Consider the following 13,024-nt stretch of genomic DNA (forward strand, 5'->3'; position numbering starts at 1 on the left):
TGATCAAATAGTATAACGAATGATATGTTTAGATAATTTTCGATAGTAAAGAAATATATTTGATCCTATTCCGAATATTAAGTAAAGTGTGTAAGAGAAAAAGTCGGACAAGTATAAAACTATGAAGGGATATTTTGACCTTATTTTCCTTTAGCTCATATGCTTGTGCTCTAGTGAGATTACATGGCTTTTCAGCAGTAGTGCATGGCAAAATATGGCAAAGCGGCTATCCACGTGTATACGTTTATGACTTCAGAGCATACCTATGGGACAAAAGTAAGTCCTGTTACAAATTTGATAAGGGAGGGAAGAAAAAAAGGAATATAGGAAAATCGAGAAAGGCTTAAAGTAAGTGTGATATTATCACATTTTTAAAAAGTGACCACTCCGATTTTAGTAGATTGCAATGCTTTTATGCGATACAACAAACATATGATTTGTAGAATTATATATATATATATATATATATATATATATATATATATATATATATATATATATATATATATATAGTTAATTTAGGTTGGAATTGTAATTTTTCAAAACAAATTCTAGCTTACCACAACAGATATGTCCCTTTGTAGATTAACTGTCATATAATAACAAAATAAAATTTAGGTTAGGAGTCTTTTCTATTGAAGTACTTTTCAAGAAGGAAAATGATAGACAAGTATTTAGATGTTACTGTAGTTTTTAGATTCTACTTTCACCATGGGACACTAAAGATATCATTTTAAATACTGTAGTACATTACAATCGTACTCTAATGTCACTCTTAAAGTTCGTTTTTATTTTCTTTTTAATGTTACAAACTATATAACAATTTCACCACGATGCAACCAAATCCCAACTACAAGCAGATCGACATAAAGTCATAAACAAATGAGTGAATGTATAGCATCGGAAGTTATTTATATCTGAAAGCTTTTATAGCTTCAAAACTTTCTGGTTTATAGACCAACAGAAAACGTTGCTAAATAATCTTAAATTTAATGGTTACAGATCATACTTCAAACAAAATCTGGGGAAAGGGAAAGGAGATAGCACTATGCCTTGAGCGCCAACATTTATTTGTACAAGTCAAGATGTTTATAAATTATGATCATCCCTAATAAAAATTATAAAGCTCTTTTTTTTAATTCTTGTAGAACAAATTACAAACTCTTACTAATTGTTATCGGGAAATCAAAATATAAGACAGCCAATGTTGAAACTAAATCCTGAGTCCTGACTAACAATATTGTCTTTAAGTTTACTATCCACTTTATGTTAATCATTTTATTATATGGTTATTTTTGTTATCATTTATGTAAATTGGTGATACGAAAAATAATCCTGAAATTAACGGGGAAAAAAAGTTTATATTTGTGACTTGATCAATGAATTTTTGTATGCATATATAGAGTGAAAATTATCTTTACATTGACCGCGCGAATATAAAGGGCAGCCTAGTGCACTAAGCTCCCGCTATGCGCGGGGTTCGGGAAAGTGCCCGACCATAAGGGTCTATTAGATACAGCCCTGCATTTCTGCAAGAGGCTGTTTCCACGGCTCGAACCCATGACCTCGTGGACACATGGCAACAACTTTACCGGTTACGCCAAGACTCCCCTTCAACGACTCGGCGAATATAACTGACAGAATTAGCTCGAATCTTCCTCACGTGCAATTACACTTTAAAAATCTCCAGCATAGAATATGCTCACGGACATATTATTGTGTCATATATCGTTTTACAATGAAGATGAAATTTTTTTCCTTACAAAGAAGAAGCCAGAAGGGCCGCCATGAGGCTGCAGAGCTAGCATTACAGGACTCTCCGCGCCTTGTTCAATAGACAATATCCCACTGTTGTAAGTCATATCTGTTTTCACAAAACCAGGGCAGATGCAATTGATCTGTATATACGGATACTTCTTTGCCATGACCCTCGAGTAAGCATTCATCGCTGCTTTAGAGAGTATGTAGGCTGACATGAGAGAAGGCCAGCCCTTGGCTTGGAGGGTATTTTCTTTATTGTCCCTTAGATATTGTTCAATAACCTCTTGTATTTTCTCTTCTGTGAGGTTTTCACTGTCACTTAATACTCCTTTAGCCCATTCGTGCTTCAAGTTCTGGAAATGCAATTTCAGTCAGCTAATTAACTCATGGAAAGTAAAACTAGAAGTTCCATTTCCAGGAGGAGGAGGAGAATTATACCTTTAGCCTTCCCATGGAGGAAGAAATGTTGACAATCCTAGGCGAATTAGATAATTGGAGCAGTGGAATAAATGCTTCAGCCATTCTCTTCACACCATAATAGTTTGTTTGCAGGCACTCATCTGCCAGCGCATACGACTCGGTCAATATATTATTCCAATTGACTTGAGATCCTCCTGTCTATAGCAGAGATTACAACAATATTAAGATCAGTGCTAAAGATGAAAGTCTAAAGCAAAGGGTTTCAATTGATTACATGTCAGAAGTTGAATTTTCCAGAAAGAGATACATGGCTACAAATCATGACTATTGCTTGATAGTAGAATGATTCTAGTCTATGTTGCTTGGACAATTCAAAAATGTTGTTGGGTGTGTGTCGGATCCTCCAAATTTAATGTATTTTTGGAGGATCCGACACGGGTTGCAGCAGCCTTTGAAAAGTCCGAGCAACATAGATTCTAGTATTAATAGATTTCGCATCTCTGGTTTTTAATCAAATAGTTAGTACAAAGAGAGGTGTAGTAGTTAATTTAAGGGTCACACCAATTATGATAATTCCTCTGGTTGTGAACTCCTAACGTACATTATGTTATGACGCTAATTGTAATTAAGGGATAAGTTATGCTATAATGAAATTACAGCTCAACTGGTAACTTACACAATCAACTCATTAAACAAAAAGGTAATTAAGCATCAACGTACAACCTGATAAAAATGGTAACAAACCTGCAAATGTATATAAGTTAAATACTTGTAGTGGTGGCAAAATGGATAAAACAAAACAATTGTCTACCCATATTTAAAAAAGAGAATTTTTCATAAAGCACCATCTTTTAGGTCTAATTAGCCATTTATAGATACCTTTGCTATATTACGTGTTATAGATACCTTTTATGTTTTTATACAATGTATTTCATGTATTTAAGCTGTTGTATTCATTAATACAACAAAAAAAAAGGCGTAAAAAGTGGAATTCCAGCTAAGTTTGACATGTATTTAGCTGTATTCAAGCGGCATTAACGTTAAATACAGTAACGTATCTGCGCAAAATTTGGAAGGTTAAACTGGTTAAAAACGGAAGGAAATCAAATCACATGATATTCTACTAATTTAACTTAACGAACTAAAACGATCCCTCATTAATCTGTATTTGAAAGATACATAATAAAGATTATAGCTGAATAAAGAGAAATACATATGAATAATACAGTTGAGTAGAACTGTATACAGTTGAATACAACAAAATACAACTTAATTCATCTGAATAAAACACTTGAATACAACAAAATACATCTAAATACAGCTGAATAGAACTCTTGAATGCAACAAAATACAACTAATCTGCTNTCTTGAAATGCAACAAAATACAACTAATTTGCTGAATAAAATAGTTGAATATAACTAACTACAACTGAATACAACTGAATACAGTTGTATAAAACACTTGAATACAACTAACTACTGCTGAATAAAATAGTTAAATACAACTGACTAAAACTGAATACAAGAGAATACGCATAACTTTTTAATACATCTAAAATATATAAATGAATGCTGCTGAATACATGTGAATACAGCTGAAATATACATTCGAATACAACTGAATACAAATAGCTATACGAAAGTTTTATTGTCAGCCCCAATTTATTGTTTATCTTCTTATCCAAATGTCTAAAGGCCACTGCTGGACATATTGGCACATATTGTGTTTCTGAAATTGCATATCTTACGCTTCAAGCCTTTGAATTAGGTGCACTGCGTGCCGATAGAAACGTTTTCTTTTTCCGATGAGTTTCAGAGGCATCGCCGCCGTCGCTGCTGGAGGTAAAACCGCCTCCGGTCCGCCGTATTCCATTGAGGATCTTTACTGGGAGAAAAGAGAAATCAATAAAACCTTGGATAAAATCAAGAATTAAACTTACCCTAAGCACTTGTATCGGCTCTAAAACAGTGATTTTAGAGAGAAAAGAAATGGGGAGTAATAATGGCGGAGACCTAGAGAATTTGGGTGGGAGAAGAGGTATGAATCGTGGGTTTGTGGGAGAAGAGAGTAAAGTGTATGGAAAAAGAGAGAGAACGTGGTTAGTAAGATTTACGGTGATTATGTGAGAGAAAAGACTAAAAAGGAGAGAGAAAAATATTATTTAGCATATATGGTGCCTTAAATGTAGGATGTAACTATAATTAGATATTTTGCTATAAAGGATAAAAGGTATCTATAGGATGTAATATTTAAAATGGTATTTATTTAAAATAAATAGGGTACTAAGCTTTTCTATAGGGTGTAAAATTTCCTTTAAAAAATGGGTTGGACGGATAAAATATGGATAAGAACCATATTATGCATTTAGAAAATGGATAACCAATGGATAATTAATGGGTTTAACTTTTACATTTGTAAAGCCTAGCATATATCCTTTCATCACATACGGTCGACTTTCGATTCAATCTCTGAGGGGCTCCTCCCCAAAAAGTGATCATATTCAAGAAGCCATGGACAATATATGGATATCCATATATATTATCCGTCGATTATCCCATTTTTTATCCATATTAAATATGGGTCAGGTCGGATAATTTATCCTTATTCGTTTTGACCTGCCCAAACCCGACCCGACTGTTTGTCACCCCTAAATACTTTGTCATATACCTATTCTGGTATTGAGACGTGATAGACTGATAGTAATAAAAGGAGCTCACCCCACTGGACTCTTGTTCAGATATAAGGGCATCAGCATCTGCAGTGACTCCACCAATTCCTGCATTGTTCACCTAAAAATACCCACAGCTCTTTCACTTCCCAAATTGTTCTGATCATAAACAAGAAAATCAATCAAGAACATAAACATTGCTGTGATGCTTCTTACCAAGATATCAAGCCTGCCAAATTGGATCTTAATGAATTCAGCCAAAGAAGCAATAGTGGAAGGATCCATAACATCAAGCTGCTGAAACACCACATTTTCTTTAGCCAAACCAGTTAACCCTCTGAGCTTCTCCACAGCTTCAAGCCCTCTCGTCTCATTTCTAGCAGTCAAAACGACTATTACTCCCTGAGAAGCAAGCTGCCTGCATATTTCAAATCCGACCCTTTGTTTGCCCCTGTAACTACTGCATACCTGCACCAATAATTAAGTATAGATACAGAGTAAAAACCAATAAAATAATTGTAATTGCAAATGATAAAAGAAGAAATTCAGTACTTTGTGGCTTGGCCTCTGATTTCTTCTGCCATTTAGAATAGCGTTAGTTGTGGTTGAAGAAAGCTACAGTTTGTTTTCCTTTTAACTCATTACATGGCTTTTCAGCTACAGTGCATGGCGAAATATCGCAAAGTGGCTATCCACGTGTATGCATTTATAACTTCACACCATACTTAAGTACTGTTACAAATTTGATTTTATAGTAAAGAAAAACAAAACAATATAGAAAAAGCCTTGAGGTGTGATATTATCACATTTAAAAGAAAATGTGACTACTTGACTTTTGAGGCAGCACAGAATACTTATGTGAGATGCAATCAAGCATCCATCTTATTTGATGTTAAAATTCATCAATTATAAATATCTGATTTGAAATAAATTAAAAAAAAAAAGAATAATAACAGTTAATATATATGTTGAAATTGTAATTTTTCAAAAAAGATTTCGACCTTTTAGAGCTGATATGTTCTTTGTAAAAAAGAGTATCTTATTCAAGTATTGTATAATAAGAAAATGATCATTCAAGTACTTTGTGGTAAGAAATTGAGGGACAAGTATTACTTTTCAAATTCTACTTTCAATGTGGGACTCCCTTAAAGATGGTGTCATTTTAAATAAGATAACATGAGAATTTCACAATCACACAATAGGATGAAAATTGAGAAGTCACTAATTGTGTTAATGATGTCTCTATTTCAAGTCGGTTTATGGATTCTGTGCCTTGAGCACTGGATGCAGATCATACTCCAGACCAAAATTGGGGAAAGGAAAAGAGACAGCACAGTGCCTTGCGCGCCCACATTTATATGTACAAGTCAAAAATGTTTATGGTTATAAAAGAAGCATCTTTTGCAGCTTGTGAACAAGGTAGGTTCCCACAAATACAGTAAACGCGACACTCAGCTTCCAAGTGACAGAATAATCACCAGTAGAACTACCCTGAGAGCGATATGCTCGGCAAGACTAAGAATCTTGACATGCTTCTTTTTCCTCAACTCATGGGGCACTGGACCAAAAACTCTGGTTCCAATCGGTTCACCATGCTTGTTGATAAGCACCACAGCATTGTCGTCAAACTTTACTTTGCTCCCATCACAGCGGCCCCTTGGCATAGCAGCACGAACGACAACACCATAATGAACATCTCCTTTCTTCACTTTCCCTCCTGGCTGAGCTTCCTTCACTGAGCAAACTATTGTATCTCCTAATCTTGCTCCTTTCTTGCCCTTCAGTGCTTGGATGCACATCACTCTCTTTGCACCTGAATTGTCTACCACTTTCAGATTCGTCCTCATCTGTATGAAGGTCCTTTGTTGCTGAAAGGACCAAAAACAAGAAAAGAACTTTAGTATCATAACTGTAACATGAGACGATTCAAATCATACTCAATATTAGCAGAGTTAACTCATAAGATTCAAGACCATTTTAATATAAACTTTTAGCCATGTGATGTTGTTAAGGCGTTTTCTCTAATGAAAATAAGCATTTCATATTTTTGACTAGTAAGAAGGGTTTATCTTAATGTGAAGAATAAATTCTGTGGCTTGCACTATTACATTATATGCATGCATTAACAAAATGCACGCAACATCCATATTTCATGATCCATGGCTGATGAACATTGCAAATGGACCGGAAAAAAGAATCAGGGTTTGGGAGGGTTCTTTTTTTTTTTTTTAGGGGGGGGGGGGGGGGAAAANATCGGGGTTCAGGGGGGAGTGATTGAAATAGCAGAGCAGACTAACCTGTAACAAATGACTGCACGTCATCTCGTGTGTTGATCTTACTAAACCATCAGGATTGTTGCAGAGGCCACTGAACAATTAACGGCCCACTACTGCAGCGATTAACACATGTTTAAAGCACAGGTCACACATACAGACAAGGAAATAAGGAGCGGCAGATAATGCAATGTGGATTATAGCACAAGAAAGCAGTGAATGCAATGAGTTGATACAGATAGCATAATATCCTGTTGCAGTAACTAATGGACTTTCTAATGCACATAAAACCATCAAATACTGAACAACATTTCGCAAGGTTGTCTTCCTGCAGAAATCTTGATGACTATATGGCTGATAAAAATCATATTACGTCCTTCTTCCAAATTAATTATCATGTTTGACTTAAAATGATTAAATAAGTTGATAGGTATAAATGTGTCGTGTCAATGCAATTATAGGACTAAATTGAGGCCACAAGCTAATCTATTTCTTTTAAGAATATTAAAAAGAAACAAGAAAGAGAAGTTGTATCAAGTAAAAACATGAGTCTCGCAATGATGATATTCAATTTGGGATAAAATTGATTCAACAGAAGTTTTCTTGACACAAGAAGACTTTATCCTGTAAATGGGTAAAAACCCTCCCTTTACGTTATATATTAAGCTCTACCTGCTATGCTGTAAAGACTAAAGACCGTAAATGACATTCACTGCTTGAATATTTTGATATCAAACTCCACTGAATGGACAGATTAGTTGGTAAGAGTGACAAATATAATAAATAAACATTTCTACTTTTTGATGGAACAATTATCAGAGAAAGAAAAAGGAAAAAGAGGGCTGACAAGCAATCAATACATTATATCACTAGAGACAAACGTTTACTTCCTGTTTATGAGCTCCTCCGTGCATAAAAATTAACATGACTTCATTGTGTGGATAGTAACAAGAATACGTACATGAAAAACCTAATTGAGTTCATTAGACCATCCCCAATGAGAAATAATGTAAACTACCTCTCTACAGATCAAACACAGACAAAGGAGTATCTCGGCCTGCAACCCCTAAAACTTACTTGTATGTGTTTTCCTCAGTTGTTTTTCATTTGGTTTATCTGCCTGAAACTACATCTTCCGTCGAGGAAAGGAAAAGAGAGAAAGGGAGGGGGGGAAGAGAGAGATCATTGGCATTTTAACATATTTGTCACATCATTGAGAAAGAGAGAGAGAGAGATAAGTTCCATCTCATACAAATGTATAGCATACTGCTTCATCTTAGCAGTCACAGCAAGTAAAGCCCCTTACCACGAACCAACCGAGAAGAAGATGCAGCCATCGCTGGAGAAGATTCTGTGATACGAAGGAGAAAGTCAAGTACAATACCATCCACAAATAGCCATAACACAAGCAGTACAAAATTAAAACACCAATTGTGCCAATAGGTGTAAACTATATTCAAATAGATTTAGTGTAATTTTTTATTTGGTAATTAGATTTAATGCAATTAATAATCAAATTATGTGAAGTACTAAGCCAGCAACTCTACATGTGGGACAGACAGACAGTGATCAGGGGAAGAAAAATTCAAGCACCAAAGGCATTGATAATTTGAAGTTTCCTTTCCCTCTTTTTAGTTTTTTGAATATGGTAACCCCCACCTCTCGGCCCAACCCCCATAACCCCCTTATCGACGAGCCAACAGTGGGCCTTTTTTTACTTTGCTCTTTTGGTGATTTGAACCCTCAATCTTATGGTTGGAGTGGAGGATCCTTGCACTAGGATAATCCTCCATTGTCTATTTTCCTTCAGAACTCTCATCACAAAATGCACATTAATTTATTTTTTTCAGTACCAGGTCTACCCTTATTTTCACAATTTCAGAGAAAGATCATTGCAAATTGCACCATGAGTGCCTCATGTCAAGAAACTAATGCTACACCCAGTGATCTGGTTGCAATTAGTTAATTAAATGGAGAAAATAAGGATGTGCACTCAAATTTTCATCGAGAATTAATTTGAACTGCAACAGGATGAAGTGCTGTGCCCATTATTTTGCCGGAAAAGCAATTGCAAGCTTCGATCAGGATTCAGAATACTAAACACTTTAAAGAAGTATGCAACCTTCAGAAACTATCTACGTTCAAAAAAGGCCTCTGTAAATTCCAGCATGCGAATTTAAATACGACCATTTCGACATGGAAAGAAGCGGGGCCGGATTTATAGGGTAATTTACGGGACACATGAACCCATGATCTCTCAGCCAAACTAGATATTTTATGTATGTATTTTTCTAGAGTTAGTCTAATATTATTAGATGGCACCCACGATCCACAAAGGCTGAATGGTGCACTTGGTAAAATACTCAGTTATAAAGAACAGGGATCAATTCTCACTTAATACTTTTTTTTGTTCCTTTTTTCGGCGGTGCACCCATGTTTTAGAAATGCTAGATCCGCCTCTGGAAAGAAGCCACAGAAAGCACCTCATTGTTCACTACGACATCCCTAATTCAAAAAACTACAAAAACAAGTCACTCCTGATTAAAGAAGCAGAGAATCAAAACTCGCATTACAGAATTTTCATGTAAATGAATCAGTTAGCAACTGGAGTTAGAAAAAGAACAAGTTTTCACCAATTTACAGTACACATTAGTATGACTAAGCCCAGAGAATCAACCAAAAATCAACAACAACAAAGTTAGTCCAGAGCAAATATAAAAGATTTAACATTTTAGCTCAAAAAGTACAAAACAAATCACCAATTCGCAGTACCCATTAATATAACTAAAACCCAGATTTGAAAAAAAAAAATGCATACTTAATCCAAAGCATAATTTAAGATTGAATCGTTTAGCTATAAATTAGGATCTTTTCTTGAAAGACTATTAATTTTCAAAGTTGATAGACTGATGTGCCAAGTGTGAAAACTTTATAGTTACAGGTATAAAGAATAGTAGAAAGATGAACTGAGAAATGAGGATCTGATATTGTCAATGGTTGATGCTTCGTTTTGGCTGAGAACTGGAGAAAAATGAACCTCTGGTGCGTCTAGTTTACTAGGGTTTATGGTTTTTCTTGTTTCCCTTTTTTGCCTTTTTCTTTTTCACTCTATAAAATTTATTCTCTCTACTTTATATTATTATACAAATATTCTTTTAGGTATATAATATTTTATTTCAGAAAATCAATTACTAAAATATTAAAAATATTTGTAAGTTATTTTTTTTATTTAAATTGTAAATAGTCCTTTTTCATTCGTTTTGATGGCCAATAGATCATTAAGAAACACAAATCTAACGAAAAAGGAATTGTTTTATTGCAGGGGTAAAGAGATTAGATCCTCCTGGTATAAGTTATAAATAAGATGTTGCAAATTGAATTCTTTCTCATTAATTTTAGCTTTTCCTTTTATATTTTGATCTTTTAAGATGAAATACGATAGAAGTATCTTACCATTTGATTACAATATCGATTTCATCTCATTTGGGATGAGTTGTTAAATATTTATTAGTATACATATGTTTCAATATAAAAAAAGATCAAAGAGAATTTATAAAAATAACTATATATTGCATATTAAATTTAGTGACCGCATTCAAAAGAATAAAGCAAAAAATAAATAAATGAATTTTGTCTACCCTAAAAATTGGATAACAATTAAACTTATAATGTGGTTTTAAGGACACGTAATTTCACCTAATACCAATCGAGGAATATGAAGATTAACAATAGAATTTAACAATGATATAAAGCAAACAAGTGTTGAAACATAATTCAGCCCTCGAGTTAGGATGCCCGCGAACTGGTCAGTACCAAATAGTGAAGAAATAAACAAGCTGACGAACAAGAAAATAAGCTAGAAAGAAAGTGTTATATTGCTTTGATATACGTGAATGTAAGATGGTTACAAAATGATTAAAACCCTCTTAATATAGTAGAGAGTCACATCTATGATACAATTCTAATTACGGAAGTAAATCTCATGGTTAGCTAAACAACCTCCCTTGATTTGATCTGTTCCGAGATTCCCGCCATGATCTTCGACTGGTCACATATATCTTGTCTTTCTGTTATTGTGCTTTGCTCGATGTTTGTCCCATTTGGTCTCGATCGCTACTGACCTCGATCTCGACATGTACCTCGATTCTCGAACTCGATACCTTGTCCTCATGCTTTAGTCTTATTCACTACGGGGCCGACCTTCGATGCGACCCCCTAGACTCGATCAAATCGTATACAGATAGTCCCCTCGTTTTTTGGAGTGTAATGAGAAGAAACGAATTGAGCCTTTGATTTTGTACCTCGACCTGTCATGACGTCATCCTCGTGACGTAAGCGACGGAAGTGACTGAAATGTCCCGTCGGTATAGTTCCCCAAGTCATTAATGAGCGTTAGTTGGTGATCGTATACCAGCGCCTTTGAACCGTCTCCGTGAATCCCTTAAATAAGCCCATTCTCTCATTGATTCAATCTTTACTTTCACTTTCCTCTAGTCTCTTGAGCTTTTACATCTCTTAAGTTCTCCCTTTCTTCAAAATCTCCAAGGTTTGTTGTTAATCCCCTTTCAAACACCAAGTCCTGTCACCTCCCTCTCTCTTTAAACTCACACAAAAATAGCAAAAATGTCAAAACTTGTTCCTCAAAAGGAAAATGCCTCTTCATTGCAACCGGCCGACGATAAAACCCCGATGGAGCCGCGCCCTAAGGAGTGCGTTCCCGGGGGTGTGTGTCCTTATTTACGACTTCAAGGTTGAAAAAATTTCGTCGGTCTCTGGTCGATGCGAGCCAATGTCAAGATATATATGCTCCATAATTGAGAGTTTCCTTAAGTTGGTAAAGAAAGACTGCAACTGGGGAGGCAAAGAGGTGGTGTTTCCGGCCCTCGAAGAAGACATCACTACTCGTGTGGAAGGGTTTCTAAGTGTTTACACTTACCCTTTCACCCTGGGCCCTCTCGATCCCGTCATCGTCGACTTTTGCCGTCAATATCAAATAACCCTGGGCCAAATCCATCCCTCTTTTTGGTGGATTGTTATTCTGCTCCGATTCTTCGCGAGCAAAGTTGAGGGGATGCCTTTGACCCTCGACCATCTCATCAAGTTGTACAACCCCCGTCTTTATCGAGGCGGATTAATAAAACTTCAGCGTCGGGCTACTAAGGTGCTGTTCTCGAGCATAGATGAGGACAAGGATCGAGGATGGATGGGCCGGTTTGTTCGAGTGAAGACTTCCGACCTAATCCCGGCCGAGAAGATGCTATTTCCCGAGAAATGGAATATGAAGCGTAAGTACAATCCCACCAATAGCTTCCATTGATTGTTTTGTTTCCTTTGCTTCTTCTCATCGACATCCTTTTCTATGAGGTAGCGGTCTCTTGGATGCCAGCAAGAAGCTAATATAGCTCTAATACCAAATTGATGTGATTCTTCGAGTTAACAAAGAACCAATCGACCAGGATCAAGATCTTGAAACAAAAACGTAGTTTGCGGGTCAATTTCAAGAAACAACGTATCTCAAGTTTTAGGACTCGAAATCTAATGATTCAAAACAAGGTGAAAGATGACGATTTGAACTATAAGAAAGATTATTTACTCGTTCAAAACAAGTAAATAATGATGATGCACAAGTTTAATGATAGTTATGATTATATGATATCAAAAGAACGAATTTAGATCAAGAAATGTGTTTTTGAAAGATCAAGAACTGAACAAGTTCATAAAGTCACCACTTGGAATTAATTAACGTGATAAAGAAACACCACACACAATTGAAAATAAGATAAAGACTATCACCACCTTGCTTGGAACCAAAAACAAGGATAAAGAAGACAAAATAGAGAAAAACACTCTATTGTAAAACTAGGCAAACCTCAAAACGTGAATTGCATTCTACAAGGCAAG

At 35.5% G+C, this 13,024-nt stretch overlaps 1 protein-coding gene and 1 pseudogene across 2 annotated transcripts; both read right to left on the reverse strand.

Annotated features, from left to right (window-relative positions):
* Window positions 1–1,733: 1,733 nt before the first annotated feature.
* LOC109215450 lies at window positions 1,734–5,434 on the reverse strand (annotated as a pseudogene).
* Window positions 5,435–6,085: 651 nt separating this feature from the next.
* LOC109215454 (50S ribosomal protein HLP, mitochondrial-like) lies at window positions 6,086–10,201 on the reverse strand. 2 transcript variants are annotated; one of them, XM_019379524.1, is made up of 4 exons: window positions 9,518–10,201; window positions 8,430–8,474; window positions 7,148–7,239; window positions 6,086–6,718 (listed from the first exon to the last, which is right to left on the reverse strand). In XM_019379524.1, the coding sequence occupies exons 3-4, from the start codon at window positions 7,169–7,171 to the stop codon at window positions 6,302–6,304; spliced, it is 441 nt and encodes a 146-aa protein (XP_019235069.1). In that variant the 5' UTR covers window positions 7,172–7,239; window positions 8,430–8,474; window positions 9,518–10,201; the 3' UTR covers window positions 6,086–6,301. The 2 variants fall into 2 exon arrangements, with proteins under 2 accessions (XP_019235069.1, XP_019235070.1); XM_019379525.1 differs by having other exon boundaries at window positions 10,091–10,200.
* Between the last annotated feature and the right edge of the window lie 2,823 nt (window positions 10,202–13,024).

This window comes from Nicotiana attenuata, unplaced genomic scaffold (assembly GCF_001879085.1).
Source record: "Nicotiana attenuata strain UT unplaced genomic scaffold, NIATTr2, whole genome shotgun sequence".
Classification (NCBI taxonomy): Eukaryota; Viridiplantae; Streptophyta; class Magnoliopsida; order Solanales; family Solanaceae; genus Nicotiana; species Nicotiana attenuata.